At 50.6% G+C, this 22,807-nt stretch overlaps 1 protein-coding gene across 1 annotated transcript in view; it reads left to right on the top strand.

Annotated features, from left to right (window-relative positions):
• ELL (elongation factor for RNA polymerase II) overlaps positions 1-22,807 on the top strand; it is a 52,232-nt gene that overhangs the window by 7,329 nt on the left and 22,096 nt on the right. Inside the window, 1 exon segment of the mRNA XM_048495735.1 lies at positions 20,329-20,376. Coding sequence (XP_048351692.1) covers positions 20,329-20,376 — 48 coding nt within the window.

Genomic DNA, 22,807 nt, shown 5'->3' with positions numbered 1-22,807 from the left:
GCCCCTTTGAGTCTCCTGCAGGAGAGAAAGGGGGGATATAAATCCAAACTCTTCTTCTTCTTATGTTCTTAGGTGTCTAGGTGTCGTTTATGGGTCATGGAGCTGCAGAAGAAGAGTTTGGATTTATACCCCGCCTTTCTCCCTTGTGAGGAGACTCAAAGGGGCTCACAAACTCTTTTCCCTTCCTCTCCCCACAACAGACACCTGGAGAGGCAGGTGAGACTTGAGCAAGCTGTGTTTGGCCCAAGTCCACCCAGTAAGCTTCATGTGTAGCAGCAGGGAAACAAATCCTGTCCACCAGGTAAGAGTCTGCCTCTCGTGTGGAGGAGCGAGGAATCGACCCTGGTTCTCTAGATCAGAGTCCACTTGTTCTTAGCCACTATGCCACGCTGGCTCTCATCTGATAGTGGTAGTCTGGCTTCATGTATAGGAGCGGGGAGACAAATCCAGTTCACCAGATCAGAGGCGCTGTTCTCCAGATTAGAATCCACTGCTCTTAACCACAGCACTACGCTGGCTGTTCTCTGGTTCTCTTTGCTGAGAGTGCAGGCCGTGAGCCAGAACTCACCAGTTCGAATCTCACGCTGCTGTATCTTCTTTCCCCTCAACTTCCCTATGGAGCAGCAGTGGCGTAGTGGTTAAGAGCAGGTGTACTCTAATCTGGAGGAACTGGGTTTGATTCCCCATTCTGCTGCCTGAGCTGTGGAGGCTTATCTGGGGAATTCAGGTTAGCCCGTGCACTCCCACACGCCAGCTGGGTGACCTTGGGCTAGTCACAGCTTCTTGGAGCTCTCTCACCCCCTCCTACCTCACAGGGTGTTTGTTGTGAGAGGGGGAGGGCAAGGAGTTTGTAAGCCCCTTTGAGTCTCCTTGCAGGAGAGAAAGGGGGGATATAAATCCAAACTCTTCTTCTTTTGAAACGTCGGGTTCTTCTTTTCAGCTTTTCGGGTAAGCAGGGAAGGATTGCCTCCATTTCACATCCAGTAAGAATTTGGGTTGGGCTGGCAGCAAATCAGGGGGTGGCTCTCCTTCCTTGCCCCCTGTGGCAGCAGTTAACGGGGTGGGGGCCGTGGTGGGATCCAAAAATTTTAGTAACAGGTTCCCATGGTGGTGGGATTCAAACTGTGGCGTAGCACCAATGGGGCTGGGCGGGGTACGACGGGGGCGTGGCCGGGCATTCCGGGGGGCGGGGCATTCCTTGGCGGGGCTGTGGCAAGGACGCAGCCGCCACGCCGGTCCTTGGGCGGGAAACGAATGCACGCAGGCGCAGGCTGGCATGCACGCCGGTGCACCTCCTGCTAGACTGCTTCAAGTTCTGCGCGCTACTGCTGAGAGGAGGGGCATAACGAAGGCACAAATCACGTGGCAAAATCACCAATCAGTAACCCCCTCTCGGCACACACAAATAATTAGTAACCTACTCTCGGGAACCTGTGAGAACCTGCTGGATCCCGCCTCGGGGGGGGGGGGGGATTGAAAATAAAAGGACTAAAAGGAGAGTATATGGGCAGGAGTGAAATTTCTGGCAGCGCTCCTTGCCAAGTACAGAGACCCGAATTGGCTTAGCCTGGGGGCAGGAAGCCGAGGACGGGGAGAGTTTGATCAGAACAGCTTGTGTGGCTACCCCTGGCCCCAATTCTGGAATGGCCACTCCAGAGCACATGGCTTGTGGCCTCCTGTGGGAGCGGGAGCGGAAGGGGAGGGCATGCACCCTTCTGAAGGGAGCGGAAGGGGAGGGCATGCAGCCTTCTGAAGATCCTCCCCACCCTACCTGCACCCCAAGCAGGGCAGAGCAGGAGTTTAGGGCTCTGTGAACCTTTCGGCATTTGCGTACGATATCAAGCAAGGAGGGGGCCCATGGCAGCGCTGGGGGTGGGGGGCAGTGAGTGCCAGCAGGCCTGCGGGAGCCATTTTGGTGCCTGGCGGACAGAGGGCCGGAATGTGCTCTGCTCAGAACCGTGTCGAAGTTCCCAGTTTTTGCCAGCTGTGCAACTTGGCAGACGGTGCCGTAGCAGCTGTTCCCTGCAGAGCCCGATCTTGCCAAGGAGGTTGCTTTAGACAAGGGAGAGCCCCGCCGGAGGCTGCATTGCAACTCACCCCATCCACGGACCACCGAACTCAGTATCGTGTTTCTGGGGCTGAAGCCCTTTCACACCACTGGCTACAGGAGATCGGTCCACCTGCACAAGAGGCTAACCCAAGGACCTTTGGCCCACTAAGCAAATGCTCTGCCCTGGAGCTGTGAGCTCCCCCACTCTTCTTACCCCAGGGCAGTGATGGTGAACCTTTTTCAGACTGAGTCCCCAAAGTGCAACCCACAACCCACTTGTTTATCGCAAAGTGCCAACACGGCAATTTAACCTGAATACTGAGGTTTTGGTTTAGAAAAAAACGGTTGGCTCCAAGGGAGTAAACTTGGCGGTAGTCGCTGGCTCTGCTTTGAAGCAACCGTGCAACGCTTCAGATGGGTGAATCACGACCCTAGGAGGGTTTACTCAGAAGCCAGCTCCATTGCCAGCAACTGAGCTTACTCCCATGTAAAGGATTGCGCTTTAGTTCTTCCCATGAAAATCAGTGGGGTTTAACAGTGCTTAACAGGGTTACCTAATATAAAACAAAGGATGTAAAAAGAAATTTAGCAGAATAGTAAGGAAGATATGTTATAAAATGTATTGTCGAAGGCTTACACGGCCGGAATCACTTGGGTGCTGTGTGGTTTCCAGGCTGTATGGCCGTGTTCTAGCAGCATTCATTGCAGGCAAAACGTCAGGAGAGAATGCTGCTAGAACACGGCCATACAGCCCGGAAACCACACAGCACCCAAATATAAAAGTTTTACAAGATGATGTTGTAATGTCAGTCGATGCAAAAAGGAATTAGGAATAAGATGATGAAGTAGATAAGATTTAATTGAAAGGTATTTGTAATATTTTAAAAGCATTTCAATAATGTATGTATGATTTATGTTGATTTGTCAATAAAATTATTTTTTTAAAAAAAGAAAATCAGTGGGGTTTAACAGCACTTAACAGGGTTACCTACACGTCATGCCCAGTGGCCCAGGCCAGCCTAGATGTGGGGGGGGGGGGGCAATTTTCCGCCTCCCCACATGACAAACTCTGTGCACGTGTGCCCACAGAGAGTGCTCTGAGTGCCACCTCTGGCACTCGTGCCATAGGTTCGCCACCACTGCCCCAGGGGCTCCCCCTGAGCCACTTGGTGAGGGCTCTTGATGTATTTGTAGGGTTGCGAACTCAGTTTCGAAAGCAAAAACCAGTGCAGGTTGTGACAGATGACACGTGTGCCTCTGACTCTGTGGGCACGCACAAACAGAGTGCCCCCCATACACACACACATCTAGGCTGGCCTGGGCCACTGGGCTCGATTATTAGCATTAAACCTAAAACCTAGTTTTGGGGAAGCAGCGTAGGCAACCCTGTGAAGCGTTGTTAAACCCCACTGATTTTCACGTGAAGAACTAAAGCGCGATCCTTTACCTGGGAGTAAGTTCGGTTGCTGGCAATGGGGCTTTCTTCTGAGTAAACCCTCCTAGGGTCATGATTCACCCGTTGGAAGAGTTGCACAGTTGCTTCAAAGCAAAGCCACCGACTACCACCAAGCTTACTCCCGAGTGACGCACGCCTCTGAGCCAACCGTTTTTTTCTAAACTAAAACCTCAGTATTCAGGTTCAATTGCCGCGTTGGCACTTTGCGATAAATAAGCGGGTTTTGGGTTGCACTTTGGGCACGCGGTCTCGAAAAGGTTCGCCACCACTGAAATATCTGCTGTGCACTCCCACACACGCCAGCTGGGTGACCTTGGGCTAGTCACAGCTTCTCGGAGCTCTCTCAGCCTCACCCACCTCACAGGGTGTTTGTTGGAAGGGCAAGGAGATTGTAAGCCCCTTTGAGTCTCCTGCAGGAGAGAAAGGGGGGATATAAATCCAAACTCTTCTTCTTCTGTGTGCAGCTGAAGGGCTGAGACTTTGAAAGCCTCTACCCCACCTTACCCCCAAACTCTGGTTGCACAGCAGGTTAGGAAAAACACTTTGCATGTTCTCAGAGCCGTACTGGTATTTCACAGGCCCGACTATGGCCCCTTCCACAACAATGCACTTTCAGTCCACTTTCACAATTGTTTGCAAGTGGATTTTGCTGTTCCACGCTGCTGCAGAGTGCATTGAAAGGGCATTTTTCTGCATGTGCGGAAGGGGCCTTAGTCACGACACTGATTCAGCCTTTCAAATAAAGCTGCCTCATGCTGAAACATCAACCTTCCCTTCCTCTTCGCAGTGTCGTACGGGTAGGTGGGTGTTATCCCTGTTTCTTTTCCGGCAGCGGAGAGCAGAACAAGGCAGGCGCCATTCTTCTCAACCGAATCTGGTTTCTCTCTTACTGTTTTAAAGGTGGAAGTTGAGTTCTGAGGGGGCTGCAGCTCCTCCAGTCTATGCGGCTGTTTCTTTTTCCCTTCTAGAAAGGAAAAGCAGGCTCTGGTCACCTGCAGCCAGTATCGACTCGCCTTAGGCGACCAAGTAAATGCTTGCTAACTTTCATTTGTGTTAATAGGTAGGGCTCCCTGAATTTTGAATTTCTGCTCCCTGAAAAGTTATGTTTCATTTATAGTTTACATATAGTTTACAAGGCCACTGTGGTCCATGCAACGGTCACCTCCAGGTTAGTCTATTGCAACTCGCTCTACGCGGGCCTTCCCTTGCGTCTGATTCGGAGATTGAAAATGGTCCAGAATGCAGCGGCTCGTATACTCACAGGGGGTGCCACTAGAGAACACATCACACCTGTGCTTCGCCGCCTGCACTGGTTACCAATTGAATTCCGAATCATTTTCAAGGTGCTGGTGTTAACCTTCAAGGCCTTGCGCGGCCTGGGACCTCCATACCTGCGGGACCGTCTTACCCCATATGTCCCGAATTGGTCTCTGCGCTCGGCAGAGGCCAACTTACTGGTGATCCCTGGCCCCTCAATGATGCGGCTGGCCTCCACCTGAGCCAGAGCCTTTACAGCTCTGGCCCCGGCCTGGTGGAACGCTCTTCCGCCAGCTGTCCAGGCCCTGCGGGATCTTAACGAGTTCCACAGGGCCTATAAGACTGAGCTGTTCCGCCGGGCCTTTGGGGAGACTAGCCGCTGATGGCCCCCCCCTCCTTATAACATCAAGCGGATCCTACCGCCCCTTCCCTTTGGGTTTTTAAGGGAGTTGATTGTAGGTGCCATCTTTTATATTGATCTTAATAATGCTGCATTTTAATGGGGTAGGGTTTATATTTATTAGAGCCGTATTAATTGATATTTAATGGATTTTAATCTGATATATGTGCTCTATTTTATGTGTTGTTCACCGCCCTGAGCCCTCCGGGGGAGGGCGGTACATATACCTTATTGTTGTTGTTGTTGTTGTTGTTGTTGTTATTATTATTATTGATACAAAACAGTTATACACAGCAAACAAGATCAATATGCTGGATTTTGTATTACATCACACGTCGGACACTTCCCAAGCATCTAGGACTGTGTGATGTATCGACAAATAATGATAATGATAATGATAATGATAATGATAATAATAATAATAATAATAATAATAATAATAATAATAATAATAATAATAATAATAATAAAAATGTATTCTGCTTCCGTCAGAACCTGTTAACTGGATTCATCCCTTCTTTCACCCTAGGCTTCGATGCTTCAGGCATTATTCGTGTGCTTGCTGCCACATATCCGAAGCCAGTAAGGGCAAAAAAAATGTCCCTTTTGTTTTAAAACAAATGCTAAACTCCTTTGTGAAATCCCAGACCTAAAAAGTTGGTTGGAGGCAGCGGGGGCAGAACCGGCGGGTGTTTGGGATGGATCCTCTTATGTTTGCAGATCATTATGTAGGATTGGTAAAGCTCGTGCGGAGGGGGCCGAGCAGGTTTTTCCAGAGCTCTGTGTGTGTGTGTGCATGCACACAAGTGTGTTGCCTTCCTTCCTTCCTTCCTTCCTTTCTCGGAATTAGGTTTGAGCGTTGGAGGAGGAGGAGGAGGCGGGCACAACCCAGTACCTAATCCTGTCAAAACAAAACGGGCACTGCAGCTGAGCTGGAACTGGGTAGCCCGCCTGTAATAACAAACAGAGAGCAAAAATAAGACCTGTAGGGGAAGTGGGGTTGGTTTCCAAGTTTTCTCAGTGATTTCTGCCAACAGGGGAAAGCTAGCCCTTGTCTTTGCAGCGTTTACATGGGAGGAAGGGGGCCCTTTCCAGCATTGATTTGAAGCATGGCAGGAATTCGGTGCAAACCCCTTTGTTTTAGAACAGAGAAGCAGGATTGTCCTGTGACTATCTGAAGCCGCCAGAGCTGTGTAGGGGCACTTAAACCGGTGTTGATAAGAACATTAGAACATCAGAAAGAACCTGCTGGATCGGACCAGAGTCCTCCTAGTCCAGCACTCTGCTACTCGCAGTGGCCCACCAGGTGCCTTTGGGAGCTCACATGCAGGAGGTGAAAGCAATGGCCTTAAGAACATAAGAGAGAGCCTGCTGGATCAGACCAGAGTGCATCTAGTCCAGCACTCTGCTACTCGCAGTGGCCCACCAGGTGCCTTTGGGAGCTCACATGCAGGAGGTGAAAGCAATGGCCTGCTGCTGCTGCTGCTCTCGAGCACCTGGTCTGTTAAGGCATTTGCAATCTCAGATCAAGGAGGATCAAGATTGGTAGCCAGAGATTGACTTCTCCTCCAGAAATCTGTCCAAGCCCCTTTTAAAACTATCCAGGTTAGACGCCATCACCACCTCCTGTGGCAGCATATTCCAAACACCAGTCACGCGTTGCGTGAAGAAATGTTTCCTTTTATTAGTCCTAATTCTTCCCCCCAGCATTTTCAATGTATGCCCCTTGGTTTTAGTATTGTGAGAAAGAGAGGGGTGGGTACTGCTCCCTTAGGGGCTGCAGCAGAGGACTTAGTTGCCCAGCATGCCCAATCCTTCCTCAGAGGCTTCCGCCAGGGTCTTCTACACACAGAGCAGCAGTGGCTTGGTGGCTAAGAGCAGTGGCTAAGAGCAGGTGCACTCTGATCTGGAGGAACCGGGTTTGATTCCCAGCTCTGCCGCTTGAGTTGTGGAGGCTTATCTGGGGAATTCAGATTAGCCTGGGCACTCCCACACACGCCAGCTGGGTGACCTTGGGCTAGTCACAGCTTCTCGGAGCGCTCTCGGCCCCACCCACCTCACAGGGTGTTCGTTGTGAGGGGGGAAGGGCAAGGAGATTGTAAGCCCCTTTGAGTCTCCTAAAGGAGAGAAAGGGGGGATATAAATCCAAACTCCTCCTCCTCCTCCTCTTCTTCTTCTTCTTCGTTTTTGTTGTTGTTTTTGTTCTTGTTCTTTTTGTTCTTCTTGTTCTTGTTCTTTTTGTTCTTCTTGTTCTTGTTCTTCTTCTTCGAGTCGTGATCCCTTAGAAGAAGAGTTTGGATTTGTCCCCCCCCCCTTTCTCTCCTGTAAGGAGCCTCAAAGGGCATGACAGACTCCTTTCCCTTCCTCTCCCCCCAACAGACACCCTGTGAAGCAGGTGTGGCTGGGAGAGCTGTGGACTGTGAAACTAGCCCAAGGTTACCCAGCAGGCTCCGTGTGGAGGAGCGGGGAAACAAACACGGCCCACCAGATTAGAGTCTGCTGCTCGTGTGGAGGAGTGGGGAATCGAACCTGGTTCTCCAGATCTGAGTCCCCTTGTTCTTGACCACTACACCACGCCGGCTCTCATCTGGTAGCAATAGTTTGGTTTTGCCTTGCTGCTGCTGTCTGTGAAAAGAGGGGTGACGCTTTATGGCCCCCTTTCCATCTCTCGGTCTGTGGCGCAGCCTTCTAGGAAGAGGTCGATTTCCTCTTGCCCCAGTGGTCAAGACTTTTCCACCCGACCTTATAGCCAGACCGAAGGCAGCATCATTAGGCCGGGGCATCAGCCAGGGCGAGGGGGCATGTGGGTGGGGCAAAGGCCCTCTCGTGGCCTGGGTTCCACTGTGGGTTAAGAAAGGCTGTGGTTCGCAAGAGGAATGTTTTCAGAGCCCTGCTTTCAATCATCTAGTGCAGTGTTTCCCAACCTTTTCGAGGTCAGGGTACCCTTGACCTCACTCTTCATATCTCACGGTACCCCTGCCGCCACCCCCCACCTTCCCCTCCCATTGCTCCTGCTTGCCACACCCCCCACCTTCCCCTCCCAGGGTGAAGGGAAGCAGGGGGGGGGGTGGCTGCTGACCTTGCGGCAGGCCCTGCCCCATGGGCCAGCTCCATGTCCTTGTTGGCACCAGTGGGAGACACCACAAAAATGAGGGGGGGTAGTGTTGCCGCGGTACCCCTGGGACATGCTCACGGCACCCCAGGGTACCACGGAACCCTGGTTGAGAATGGCTGATCTAGTGCAGGGGTCTGCAAACTGTGGCTTTCCAGACGTTCATGGACTACCGTTCCCATCGGTCCCTGCCAATTGGCCATGCTGGCAGGGGCTGATGGGAATTGTAGTCCATGAACGTCTGGAAAGCCACAGTTTGCAGACCCCTGTTCTAGTAGATTGAAGGCCACAGGGAACAGGTCCTAGGGAACTCTTGCAGCTGGTGGGTTAAGAGGTGTGAGTGTGTGTGAGTGTCTCTCTCTCTCCCCCCCCCCTCCAGATTACTTTTCCCAATGGGAATTTTTGGGGGGAGCACTAAAATCAAACATCTGTGAACAATTTTTTTCCTTTGGGAATAAGTGGAATACTTATTAAGATGTTTCTGTCAAAAAATTGTATTGTGTGGAAACGTTTGGGGATATTTTCCATTTTTCCAGTGGGGGGGGGAAATACATTTAGGGGAACGCTTTAAAAACAGCATTTTTCCCCCTTCTTGGCGGAGTGAAATGTTTTTAAGGCACGTTTACTTGGAACTATGAAATTATGTAACAGTTTGCACCATTAGGTAATTCCTCTGTGGGTGGGTGGGTGGGTGGGTGGGCAAACCCCCGGGGTTGAAGGTTTCTGCCCTCTCGGGAAGAAGAAGGTTTTGCAGTTTGTTCGGTGTAGGAATCGGGGCTGGATCTATCCCTCTGTGTTTATGTCGACTCATCATGAGGCTGGGTGCGGATGGGGGTGTCATTCGTGCCTTCCCTGTTTGTGACTTTCCCCGGGATGCCTCCCTGCACGGGGTGGACCCATTCTTGGTTTCTGGCACCCTGGCTTCTCCGGCACGGGCCTCTCCTCATTCAGGAATTCAGTCAATGAGCAGGGCAGGAACACCGGTTGGAAAAAGATAAAACACCTGCCTGGTCCCCACAAAGACACCCCCCACTTCTACCATCCCAACCCTGGCAGCCTAAGAATGGCAGTGGTTCTCAACCTTCCTAGTGCCGCAACCCTTTAATACAGTTCCTCATGTTGTGGTGACCCCCAACCCTAACATTGATCCATTTTACAGATGGAGAACACTGATGCACAGAGTATTATTATTATTATTATTATTATTATTATTATTAGGATTTATAAACCGCCCAATCCCCGAGGGGCTCTGGTTAGGCAGTGGTTCTCAACCTTCCTAATGCCGCGACCCTTTAATACAGTTCCTCATGTTGTGGTGACCCCCAACCCTAACATTGATCCATTTTACAGATGGAGAACACTGATGCACAGAGTATTATTATTATTATTATTATTATTATTATTATTATTATTATTATTATTATTATTATTATTTGGATTTATAAACCGCCCAATCCCCGAGGGGCTCTGGTTAGGCAGTGGTTCTCAACCTTCCTAATGCCGCGACCCTTTAATACAGTTCCTCATGTTGTGGTGACCCCCAACCCTAACATTTATCCATTTTACAGATGGAGAACACTGATGCAGAGAGTCTTAGGCAGTGGTTCTCAACCTTCCTAATGCCGCGACCCTTTAATACAGTTCCTCATGTTGTGGTGACCCCCAACCCTAACACATTGATCCATTTTACAGATGGAGAACGCTGATGCAGAGAGTCTTAGGCGACCCCTGTGAAAGGGTCGTTCAACCCCCAAAGGGGTCCCGACCCACAGGTTGAGAGCCACTGCTCCAGACAGCATTTGCTTCTACCGGCGGTCTGCAACCTGCAGCTCTCCAGATGTTCATGGACTACAAATCCCATCAGCCCCTGCCAGCATGGCCTGATGGGATTTGTAGTCCAGGAACATCTGGAGAGCTGCAGGTTGCAGACCCCTTGTGGCTTCTTCAGGGTGCTTTCAGATAATTAGCTATGAATGGAAAGTAACACAAGAGCTTCTTCTGGGAAGTTGCTAGTGGGCCCCTTGACTCTGTTGGGCTGGCCCCTTTATTTGATTGATTGATTGATTGATTGATTGATTGATTGATTGATTGATTGATTGATTGATTGATTGATTGATTGATTGATTGATTGATTGAATAGACCCATGGTGGCGAACCTTTGGCACTCCAGATGTTATGGACTACAATTCCCATCAGCCCCTTCCAGCATGGCCAATTGGCCATAACATCTGGAGTGCCAAAGGTTCGCCACCACTGGAATAGACCGACCGCCTCTGGAGGTCTCTGGGTGGTGTACAATAGATAAAACACGATGAAACACAATAAAATCAGAACGAATAACAATTTAGATCAGCATAGTTGTATGACCTCTGCAGCAAAAAAGTCAGCAGTTATGGATGCCCGGAAAAACCCACTTTCTCCCCCACCCCCCTTGGGAGAGGACAGGCACAGTGCATTTGAGGCCAAAGATGGTATGGGTGGGGGGAAAGCAGCAGGGGTAGATGGAAAAGACTGTTGATCTTTACCCCTGGGTCTAAGGTCCCCCTCCGGCCTGGCCCCTTTGAGCTCCTCCTGTTTGTGAACCCGTCTGTGTCAGCTCGAGCTGTGGCCTTCCCCAGGAAGGTACTAGTTGTGTTGCTTAGCGCTTGCGAACACTCATTATGCTAATGATTGGGGCACACACAAAAAGAGGAAATTCCCTTCCAACTGAAATGCTTCCCTGCCTAGTCGCCCTGAGGCTGTTCTGAATGCTCCGCAGGTGACTCTGCAAGTCTGTTGTCGGCAAGGCCGCCAGCCCCCCCACTCCACCCCCAGGGCCACCCCAGCTATAAACTCTTGGGTTAACCACTTCCTCGGGCTCAGTAGAGGGACAGCTCTGATACACCTGGCGAGCTGGGCTGGCGTGGGGCTTTGCACACGGCGCTCTGGCGATGTGTTCCTTCTGTGACTTTTGACTCTGGTTATGAATGTTTTGTCTGCGGTTCTTTCGTCTAAATTCTAACTGCGCGTGGAGTGCTGCGTTCAGTTCTGGTCGCCACGTCTCAAAAAGGATGTCGAAGAGATAGTAAAAGTGCAGAGAAGGGCAACGAAGGTGACTGAGGGATTGGAGCACCTTCCTTATGAGGAGAGGCTGCAGTGTTTGGGACTCTCTAGTTTGGAGAGAAGATGTCTGAGGAGGGAAATGATGGAAGTCTATAAAATTATGCATGGGGTAGAAAATGTCGACAGAGAGAATTTTTTTCTCTCTTTCTCACAATACTACCCTGTTTCCCCGAATATAAGACATCCCCTAAAAACAAGACATAGTAGAGGTTTTGCTGAAGTGCAAAATATAAGGCATCCCCCGAAAGTAAGACGTAGCAAAGTTTTTGTTTGGAAGCATGCCCGACGAACAGAACACAGAAAAATAAGACATCCCCTGAAAATAAGACATAGCGCATCTTTGGGAGCAAAACTTAATATGACACTGTCTTATATTTGGGGAAACACAGTAGATCCAGTGGGCATGCATTGAAAATGCTGGGGGGAAGAATTAGGACTAATAAAAGGAAACACTTCTTCACGCAACGTGTGATTGGTGTTTGGAATATGCTGCCACAGGAGGTGGTGATGGCCACTAACTTCGATAGCTTTAACTGGGGCAGATTTATGGAGATTTATGGGCAGATTTATGGAGGAGAAGTCAGGCTACCAATATTGATCTTCCTTGATCTGAGATTGCAAATGCCTTAGCAGACCAGGTGCTTGGGAGCAGCAGCAGCAGAAAGCCATTGTTTTCACATCCTGCAGGTGAGCTCCCAAAGGCACCTGGTGGGCCACTGCAAGTAGCAGAGAACTGGACTAGAAGGACTCTGGTCTGATCCAGCAGGCTCTTTCTTATGTTCTTATGTTCTAACAAATGAACCATGTGCTTTGCCTGATAGTCTTGCCGATATGGTCGGCTGCCTCAGTCCCATGGGGGTATCCTGATCGTGGCAAAGTATTTATATGGGAAACAGTAGAATGAGGGTCATCTGCCCAGTTCCTGCCTGCCATGTAAATTGCGAGTGGGCCCCTGGCTTCCTTCTGTGGAGGACGGGGGCCCTGGGTTTCAGGGACCCCTTTGTCTCACCCAGTGAGACCATTGCTATGTGGCATTTTTCATTTGTAACAGGTCAATTGGAATCATCAGGGGAGCAGCAGTGGCGTAGGAGGTTAAGAGCTTGTGTATCTAATCTGGAGGAACCGGGTTTGATTCCCCGCTCTGCCGCCTGAGCTGTGGAGGCGGATCTGGGGAATTCAGATTAGCCTGTGCACTCCCACACATGCCAGCTGGGTGACCTTGGGCTAGTCACAGCTTCTCGGAGCTCTCTCGGCCCCACCCACCTCACAGGGTGTTTGTTGTGAGGGGGAAAGGGCAAGGAGATTGTCAGCCCCTTTGAGTCTCCTGCAGGAGAGAAAGGGGGGATATAAATCCAAACTCCTCCTCTTCTTCTTCTTCTTCTTCTTCTTCTTCTCTTCTTCTTCTTCTTCTTCTCTTCTTCTTCTTCTTCTTCTTCTTCTCTTCTTCTTCTTCTTCTTCTTCTTCTTCTTCTTCTTCTTCTTCTTCTTCTTCTTCTTCTTCTTCTTCTTCTTCTTCTTCTTCTTCTTCTTCTTCTTCTTCTGTTTGCAACAGTAGCCTCTGTGTTCAGGAACAGTCTACCTGTACAACGGAGGAATGGCCCTGCCCATGCTGCCTAGTTTTTGAGCTTCACTTGAGCAGGCCGCTGGATGCTTTTGGTTCTGTCCAGTGAGGTAATGGAAGAGAGCAACTTGGTGTTAGCTTGTGGGCAACTGTAACATTACGGATAGAAAATAATATTATTTATTTGCTTGTTTTATTCAAAAATATTTATTTGCCACCTGTCTGCCTTGCAGAACTTGAAAAACAACCACAACGTAAACAAAATAATAATTCTAAAAATGCATAAACGGTCACACTTTAAAAATCAGGACTGCCCACGAATAAAAATTAAATTGGTCAAATGAATCCTAAATAAATCTGTATTCGACAGTGTCCTGGGAAGGCTGGGCATGCCTCTTGGGGGGCTATTCTGGGGGGCTGCTACCAAAAAGACAGGAGGTGGTGATGGCCACTAACCTGGATAGCTTTAAAGGCAGTGATGGCTTGGACAGATTTATGGAGGCGAAGTCGATCTATGGCTACCAATCTTGATCTGCCTTGATCTCAGATTGCAAATGCCTTAGCAGACCAGGTGCTCGGGAGCAACAGCTGCAGAAGGCCATTGCTTTCACCTCCTGCACGTGAGCTCCCAAAGGCACCTGGTGGGCCACTGCGAGTAGCAGAGTGCTGGACTAGATGGACTCTGGTCTGATCCAGCAGGCTCGTTCTTATGTTCTCTCTGGTGGGACATTCAGGAGGGCCTCTCCTTGCAGTCCTAGTTTCTAGGCAGGAATGTACGATGGAAACGGGTGTTGCGCCGTGCACGGTGGCTCACTCGCTGCCTGCGCCCGGCAAGGAAGAAGATTTTTGCTTGGAATGCAAAACCCGAACAGGCAGCCCAGCCTCACGCAGGAGTTTGCGGAGAAATCCGGGAGACCAGATCTCTGCTGGCTCGGGATTGGCTGCCTGGAGTTCAGAGCCGGAGCTAATTATCACCTGGGTGGAGCAGCAGGGTGCCCATTAGCGAAGATGCCCTGCCATCTGACCCCACGCCTGCCCTCCTTTGGGCCCTTCTTTGGCCACGCCCCACAAAGCCTCCTGGATATTTTGAACGCCTCTCCCCATCCCTTCGAAAGCAACAAACACTTCATTATAGTCTTCCTTGGAGAGAAAAGTCATACCTTTGTTACATTCACTCGCAATCATTCTCTCCGTTTCTCACTGCAGTCCAGCAGAGTTTTGTAGCAGAATGTGGTGGGGAAGGTGTTTGGGGAAGCAGTCCTTGGATAGCCCTGGGTTTCTGGTGAGGCTGGGAAGGGTTGCCTCATCCTGCTTGCTTCACCGGCCGGTGTTCTCAGGGTTGGCCACAGCGGCAACTTGAGAACATGAGAACAAGCCAGCTGGATCAGACCGGAGTCCATCTAGTCCATCTCTCTGCTGCTCGCAGTGGCCCACCAGGTGCCTTTGGGAGCTCACCTGCAGGATGTGAAAGCAGTGGCCATCTGTGGCTGCTGCTCCCGAGCACCTGGTCTGCTAAGGCATTTGCAATCTCAGATCAAAGAGGATCAAGATTGGGAGCCATAAATCGACTTCTCCTCCATCAATCTGTCCAAGCCCCTTTTAAAGCTATCCAGGTGAGTGGCCATCACCACCTCCTGTGGCAGCATATTCCAAACACCAATCACCAAGCAATGAATGAAGTGTTTCCCTTTTATTAGTCCCACTCTTCCCCCAGCATTTTCTCAACTCACCCCTGGTTCTAGTATTGTGAGAAAGAGAGAAAAAATGTCTCTCTGTCAACATTTTCTACCCCGTGCATCATTTTATAGACTTCAATCATATCCCCCCTCAGTCGTCTCCTCTCCAAACTAAAGAGTCCCAAATGCTGCAGCCTTTCCTCCTAGGGAAGGTGCTCCAGTCCCTCAATCATCCTCGTTGCCCTTCTCTGCACTTTTTCTATCTCCTCAATATCCTTTTTTTTTTGAGATGTGGCAACCAGAACTGAACACAGTACTCCAATGCGCGGTCGCGACCACTGCTTTCTATATAAGGGCATGACAATCTTTGCAGTTTTATTCTCAATTCCTTTCCTAATGATCCCCAGCATAGAGTTTGCCTTTCTTCATGCGCCGAAAGCCTCCGGCTAGATCCGCCCTGGAGAAAGGGATCTCAGCTCGGAGGTGATGGGAAAGCGCCTCTCTCCACGCAAAGCCTCTTTGAAGGGCCCTCTTGGAGGTGGGTGTACCTTGTTCTGGGTATGTTCTTAAGCAGAGGTGAGCATCTGAGCTCCTGGTCACCCTGAGAGGCAGGGGCTCAGCGGAAGAGCCCAAGATCTGCCAAGGGAAGACCGGGCTCTGGCGGAGAGCCCCATCCGGACAGAGCAGGGAGGACTTGGCTAGGTGAATCAATAGGCCAGCTTGACCTAAGGCAGTGATGGCGAACCTATGGCATGGGTGCCAGAGGTGGCACTTGGAGCCCTCTCTGTGGGCACGCTCAAACAAAGTTCATCATGCGTGGGTGGAGGACCACCCCCCACACACACACACACAGGCCACTGAGCACCCACGCGTAACGCACTCCACGATGAGCAGGGGAGGACTCCGCTGACCAGGGCCTGGTGCCTGTGTTCAGGTGGTTGCCACTTTGCCGAGGGTAGGGGCTTAGGAGGAGTCAGGAGATGCCAGAGGGGCACAGAGTGGTGTGCCAGGACTTGCTGGAGGCTAGAGCAGGCTGGCCCCTGCCTTCCGAGCCGAGGTAGAGGCGAGAAGAAAAAGGGAGGCAACTGTTTTTTTCTAAATGAAAACCTCAGCTTTCAGGTTAAATTGCTGGGTTGGCACTTTGCGATAAATAAGTGGGATTTGGGTTGCAATGTGGGCACTCGGTCTCAAAAAGGTTTGCCATCACTGACCTAAGGCAACTTCCTGTATGTTCATTACAGCTCCGGAAGTCGGGTATCGCCCTGTCAGGATCGGCTCCAGTTGTGGGGAAATGCCGAGGATATTCCCACAGCCCGGCAGCTTTAAATTGGGTGTCGCTGACGGTTAACGCTGCAAAGCCGGCCTGGAGCACAGAGACCTTTCGCCTGGTCGATCTAGTTTTTGTGTTTTGCTGAGGGTGTCTCGGCCTCTCTGGAGAGGCGGCACCTCTCTTGGCGAAGGAGGTTGGGAAGGCCTCTTGGGCCATCTCTCTGCCTCGCTCCAAACTGCGCTGAATGCAGCGCAACTTTCAAGGTGAACTTTGTGCCCTGGTGTCACACACACACACACACACCCCTTTCTGCCCTGGCGCTCTGAGAAGACCTCTCGAGGGGAGACGGATTGCCAGTTGCCACGGTGCTTCGTAACGAACCGAGGGACTCTGCGCCTGGCTCCCTTGTGGGCTTCGGATGCCTCGTGGTGCTGTCGGCGCTTCTCGCTTCTTGTGTTCTGCCAGCTCAGGTCCGGCGAAGCTGGTCTGCCTCATGCTCTCGGAGCTGCTGGGCCATCTCGTCATGTTAAGTCAGCCTTGCTACCATCCCTAAAAATCCCCTATGGATCCTGCTAGTCGAATTCCTTCTGTTAGCCCATTTGCAGTCCAGCGGGAGAAAGTGCGGACGAGGAGCCGCCCTGCCTAGTTGCCTGGGGAAGACGCCGCCGTGCCACAGGCCATCCGGGAAGTGGCTGTTTGCAGCGTAGCGTGGGTACTTTGAGTCCCGTCCAGAGGGCATAAGAGCAGCCCTGTGTGATTGTTCTAAAGATCCATCTAGTCCAGGGGTCTGCAAACTGTGTCTCTCTGGATGTTCATGGACTACAATTCCCATCAGCCCCTGCCAGCATGGCCAGTTGGGATGCATGGTGTGAACTAGGTCATACTTTCTAGGGCAGTGGTGGCGAACCTTTGGCACTCCAGATGTTATGGACTACAATTCCCATCAGTCCCTGCCAATTGGCCATGCTGGCAGGGGCTGATGGGAATTGTAGTCCATGAACATCTGGAGTGCCAAAGGTTCGCCACCATGGTTCTAGGGTATTTCTGATGCAGTTCTGTTCTCCTCCTGTCCCATCATACACAGGGATGGGTCTTCTGCGTACTGTCTTTCGTATGGTACTCAGATTGGTTCTCAACCTGTGGGTCGGGATCCCTTTGGGCGTCGAACAACCCTTTCACAGGGGTTGCCTAAGACTCTCTGCATCAGTGTTCTCCATCTGTAAAATGGATCAATGTTGGGTTGGGGGGTCACCACAACATGAGGAACTGTATTAAAGGGTCGTGGCATTAGGAAGGTTGAGAACCACTGCCTAAGACTCTCTGCATCAGTGTTCTCCATCTGTAAAATGGATCAATGTTGGGTTGGGGGGTCACCACAACATGAGGAACTGTATTTAAGGGTCACGGCATTAGGAAGGTTGAGAACCACTCCCTGAGACTCTCTGCATCTGTGTTCTCCATCTGTAAAATGGATCAATGTTGGGTTGGGGGTCACCACAACATGAGGAACTGTATTGAAGGGTCGCGGCATTAGGAAGGTTGAGAACCACTGCCTAAGACTCTCTGCATCAGTGTTCTCCATCTGTAAAATGGATCAACAAGTATTAAGGTTAGAGCCTACCCATAACATCAGGAGCTGTATTAAAGGGTCGCGGCATTAGGAAGGTTGAGAACCACTGGATTAGATGGTCTGAGAACAGGAATGTCCATGGTTAGGATGGGACCAGGCAAGCGGAGGCAGGGGCTGATGGGAATTGTAGTCCACAAACACCTGAAGAGCCACAGTTTTCAGACCCCTGATCTAGTTTAGCGCCAGATACCCTCCAAAAGCTGCCAGCAGGGGCACAAATGGCCAAAGCTCTCCTTTGCTGATTCTCCCCACCTGAAACTGGGATCCCGAGGTAGACAGCACTTGCTCATGCAGTATCCATTGAGCTACTGTGGCAAATAGCTATTGAGGCATCTGTTTCTCCCGTGAAATTATCTGGCCTCCTTTAAAGCTGTCCAAGCTGAAAGCAGCTGCTGCTGCATGCTACGGCAGGGAGCTCCTGGGCGAATTTTGGCCTACATGAAGAAATGCTTTCTCCAGTAGACGTAGGAAGTCTGCGATGGGTATTCCTGTGCTCTGCTCCCAGGAGGCAGGATCTTTTAAAACGATTGCTTCCCTTTGACCCCTTGTCAGGGTTAAGTCCCCAGTTGACTTCCTGCCTCTACAGGAGTGCAAGAACCTTCACTCTGTCGTCCTAAATATCCCCTTGCCGCTGCTCTACTCTGTGAGTTGAAAATGTGTCACTTGGCTCTTTTTCTACCCTCTGAATAATTGTCCCCTTCTCTCAAGCCCAGCTTGAAGGAGCTCTCCCGCATTCATGTGGTTTCCTTTGTTAACTTCTCTTCTCTCTTGACCCTTAAAAATTTCTAATTTCCTCAGAGTTTCTTTTTTTTTTTTTTTTTAAGTTCAGATGGCAATGAGATGGGGAGTTTCTTTGTCTTTGTTTGCAACCTGCGGGAGCCTAGATGTTCGTGGATCAATTAACTGCATCAGCCCCCTGCCAGCATGGCCAAGCAGTGGCTGATGGGAATTGTAGTCCATGAACATCTGGAGAGCCGCAGGTTGCAGACCCCTGTTTCTAGTTACTGGGAAACGAAAAGTTAGAAAAACATGATGTAAGACTTTTTTAAAAAAATGTTTTTACTCTTTGGCGGGGGGGTGGGTTCTGCTCTAACAAGAAAATAGGGTGTCACATCTGGCGGCAAGAACAGTTGCTGTGTGGGTGAGGTGAGGCACTGCAGTCGGGAGCTGTGTGCAGAGGCGCAGGAGCGAGAAGTCAGGGAGGCCCCACCTCCAGATAGCAGGATTTATCAGTTTCCGTCAGCATGGCCAATTGGCCATGCTGGCAGGGGCTGATGGGAATTGTAGTCCATAACATCTGGAGTGCCAAAGGTTCGCCACCACTGGCCTATAGGGACATATCCCTGGGCTGACCATAGCTTTAAAAGGGGCTTGGACAGATTGATGGAGGAGAAGTCGATCTGTGGCTACCAATCTTGATCCTCCTTGATCTGAGATTGCAAATGCCTTAGCAGACCAGGTGCTCAGAAGCAGCAGCAGCAGGCCCTTGCTTTCATCCTGCAGGTGAGCTCCCAAAGGTATCTGGTGGTCCACTGCAAGTAGCAGAGTGCTGGACGAGATGGACTCTGGTCTGATCCAGCAGGCTCTTTTTGATGTTCTTATGTTTGTAATAACGACTGGATGTCCTCTGGCATGGTGTTTGGCAGGGATGTTGTTTTCACCGGAGTGGAGTCTCTCCTTTGGCCTCTGGTTCCTGGCTGCTCAGCTATACAACGTACAAAGCAAGCGTGGAGGGAGGGCTCAGCCACACACAGGGGGTGTGGACTTTGCTCTCTTGGGAGGGTTGCTGTGCACTGGGTCGGCCCCGTAATCCAAAATGCTGGGAGTGCGCCCAATGTGCAGGGTGTCAGACTGATGGTGCAAAGGGCTAGTCTGAGTTCTTGTCCGCCCCCCATCCCCCGGCATCAAGGTTATTTCCCTCCCCAGTCCACCACAGTCGTGTTCATGCGCCATCCACGTGTCCGTAGCTGTCAGCGTAAGGTCAAGAAATAGGTATATGCTCAGGGTTGTTCAATTGTGGTTCCTAGTAGATGTTCACACATAAACCACAATGCCCATAAATGCTGGCAGGAATCCACTTGTAGTCCACGAACATCTGGAGGGCCAGAGTTAAACACCCCTGGTGTATATGAGGGGGGGGGGAGAGGCCCCTCCATGGTAGGTGGCCTGGTTTCCACTGCTACCTCATCAGCTTGATGAACTTCCAGATCCAACAGCAGGGGTCTTCAAACTATGGCCCTCCAGATGTTCATGGACTACAATTCCCATCAGCCCCTGCCAGCATGGCCAAGTGGTAGGGTTCATGGGAATTGTAGTCTATGAACATCTGGAGGGCCATAGTTTGAAGACCCCTGTCCAACAGTGGCAACGTGAATTGTGAATTGGGGAGGGGTTTTCCCCACAGTCTGATAACGCAGCTCTGTGAGCGGCCCCACAGTTTCTACCGTTGTAACTTTACGCTGGAAAACATGGCTGTTCTTGGCCCGAAAGTGTTCACAGAGTCAGCTAACAGCCCCGATCCTAAGAATGCCCCCTTGGTGCCAGTACAAGCCTCTGAACTGGCAAGGCACCACCCCGGCGGCACCCCGGCGTTGTCCTCCCATGCTACTCCCTAGTGCTGCCGTTTGTGTCCCAGTGCTGCTGTAAATGTCCCACACACCGGCGCAAGGGGCATTCATGACAACACTGGGGTCATGCTGCCTCCATAGCGCTCCCCCTCCCCCCCCCCCGGCCTTGTAGGTGGTGCTGTTATTAAGCCGAGGCTTTTGAGACAGGCCTCTAGCTCAGCCAACGCCTTTCTCTTCTCTTTTGCAGGATTCTGTGGTGCTGAGACCTTCGATCCAGTTCCAAGGAAGTCAAGGGGTGAGTGCGGTGGTGGGATCCAATAATTTTAGTAACCGGTTCCCATGGTGGTGGGATTCAAACAGTGGCGTAGCGCCAGTAAGCTGGGCAGGGTACTCTATCGGGCGCAATTGGGTCGGCATTCCAGGGCGGGCATTAATAATTTCTCTGTTACTGTAAAAAGCTCTTACTGTAAAAAAAAAGTTCCTAATTTCCAGCTGGTATCTTTCTGTTCATAATTTAAACTCATTATAGCAAGTCTTATCGTCTACTGCCAACAGAAACAACTACTTCTCCTCTAATTGACTGCCTGTCAAATACTTAATATTTTCAAATACTTAATTTTGTTTCTAGGAATCCAAAGAAGGAGACTTTCCTTCAACAAGGAACTTTACCATATTACTAAAACATGTTTTTAACACAGCCCAACAGGGAGAATTATCCCGTTTTCTACCTTCGCTAACCAGCCACATAGGAAACAACAGGACCTTATGATTTTTGGACCTAATGGAATTTCTAATGGAAAAGCAGACCCAATTAGTAACCCCCTCTCGGCACACACATATAATTAGTAACCCACTCTCGGGAACTGGGGAGAACCTGCTGGATCCCACCTCTGGGTGAGTGGATAAAGAGCCTCCGTTGGAAGACTTTATCTGTGGGGTTTTGAGGTTGATTTTTTAAAGGGTAATGGGAGTGGGGTTGCAGTGGACCAGATCTGAATCCAAGCCCCCTTAAACCACAACCAGATGGTACACAAGCGTTAACCACTCTCCATGATGCTGCTGGGAAAGGGTGGATTTGCAGGGGGTAATGGGTTCAAAAACTGGTCCAACATTCAGCAGCTCGACTACTCACGGGTGGTTCGGTCAGGGATCACATCTCCCCCGTGCTGAGCCGCCTGCATTGGCTCCCAGTGGAGTTCCGGATCGCTTTCAAGGTGTTGGTATTAACCTTTAAGGCCCTTTGTGGCCTGGGGCCCTCATACCTTCGAGATCGTCTTACCCCATATGCCCCCACTCGGCCTCTGCGCTCTACAAAGGCGCATTTACTGGTGGTCCCCGGCAGAGGCGGAGCTACAAGGGGGCCGGGAGGTGCGCATGCTGGGGGGCCCTGCAAAAATTTCAGGTTTGTTTTTTGTATTTTTTAAAGTATTTTTCAGTTTTTGGCCTGCAGGGGGCGCAGGTTTTAGGCTAGCAGCACCAAATTTTCAGGGAGTTTTTGGGGGACTCTCCTGATGATACCACCCAAGTTAGGTGAGGTTTGGTTCAAGGGGTCCAAAGTTATGGACTCCCAAAGGGGATGCCCCCATCCCCCATTGTTTCCAATGGGAGCTAATAGGAGATGGGGGCTACACCTTTGAGAGTCCATAACTTCGGACCGCCTGAACCAAACTTCACCAAACCTGGCTGGTAAAAGATACCCTGAAATGTTGATGCTGCTATCCTAAAAACTGTGCCCCCTGCAGGCTGAAAACTGAAAAAACACTAACAAATACAAAAAACGTAAATGAATATGGGGGTGAGCAGCAAAACTCAGATTTTGCACCGGGCTCCATTTTCCCTAGCTACGCTTCTGGTCCCCTGCCCCTCAATGATGTGACTGGCCTCCACCTGGGCCAGGGCCTTTACTGCCCTGGCCTCAGCCTGGTGGAATGCTCTCCCTCCAGCTATTCGGGCCCTGCTGGACCTACATGAGTTCCGCAGGGCCTGTAAAACAAAGCTGCCTCTCCAGGCCTTTGGAGGAGCCGGTCGCTGACTGTCCGCTCCCCCGTTGCAATATTCTTTTACGCCATCAGCCGATGGTTGAATCTTGTCAGCCCCTCCCAGTAGGGAGCATAAGGGCTCTAGGGCGCCACCTAAAATTGGGTTTTAATCTGGATCAGATCTTAATGTATTTATTTAAGTTGTATGTTGGTTTTACTGTATTATCATTGTTTTGTTGTAAACCACCCAGAGCGCTGTGGGGATGGGAGGGTGTACTAAATTTAATTGATGATGATGGTGGTGATGAGGATGATAGTGATGAGCATGATGATGATGAGGCACTTGTGTCTCTATCCCCCTCCTTCTCCCCTCCCCCCAATCACATGCTCTCAGCCTCACTTACCCCAGAGGTGTGGTTGTGGCAATAATTGAGAAAGGGGGAACCAACCATATTATGGTGGAAGGTCAGGATGAAAATGCTTGAATGGAAAAATGATTGCATCCTGAGCGATCAGGCTGGCTAGGGGAAAGGAGGAGGGGCCACCAGAAAGGTATGTGAACGAGGGACTCACCTCCTGCATGTGAGCTCCCAAAGGCACCTGGTGGGCCACTGCGAGTAGCAGAGAGCTGGACCAGATGGACTCTGGTCTGATCCAGCTGGCTTGTTCTTATGTTCTTATGAGCTGCTGCCCCCATGTTTCTGAAGCCGAGTGCATTGTCCTAACCAAGGCCTGGAGCTCGGGGCA

This window comes from Sphaerodactylus townsendi, linkage group LG05, assembly GCF_021028975.2.
Source record: "Sphaerodactylus townsendi isolate TG3544 linkage group LG05, MPM_Stown_v2.3, whole genome shotgun sequence".
In the NCBI taxonomy this organism is placed as follows: Eukaryota; Metazoa; Chordata; class Lepidosauria; order Squamata; family Sphaerodactylidae; genus Sphaerodactylus; species Sphaerodactylus townsendi.
Note: the sequence above shows the minus strand (reverse complement) of the source record. Positions and strands in the feature narration are given on the sequence as shown.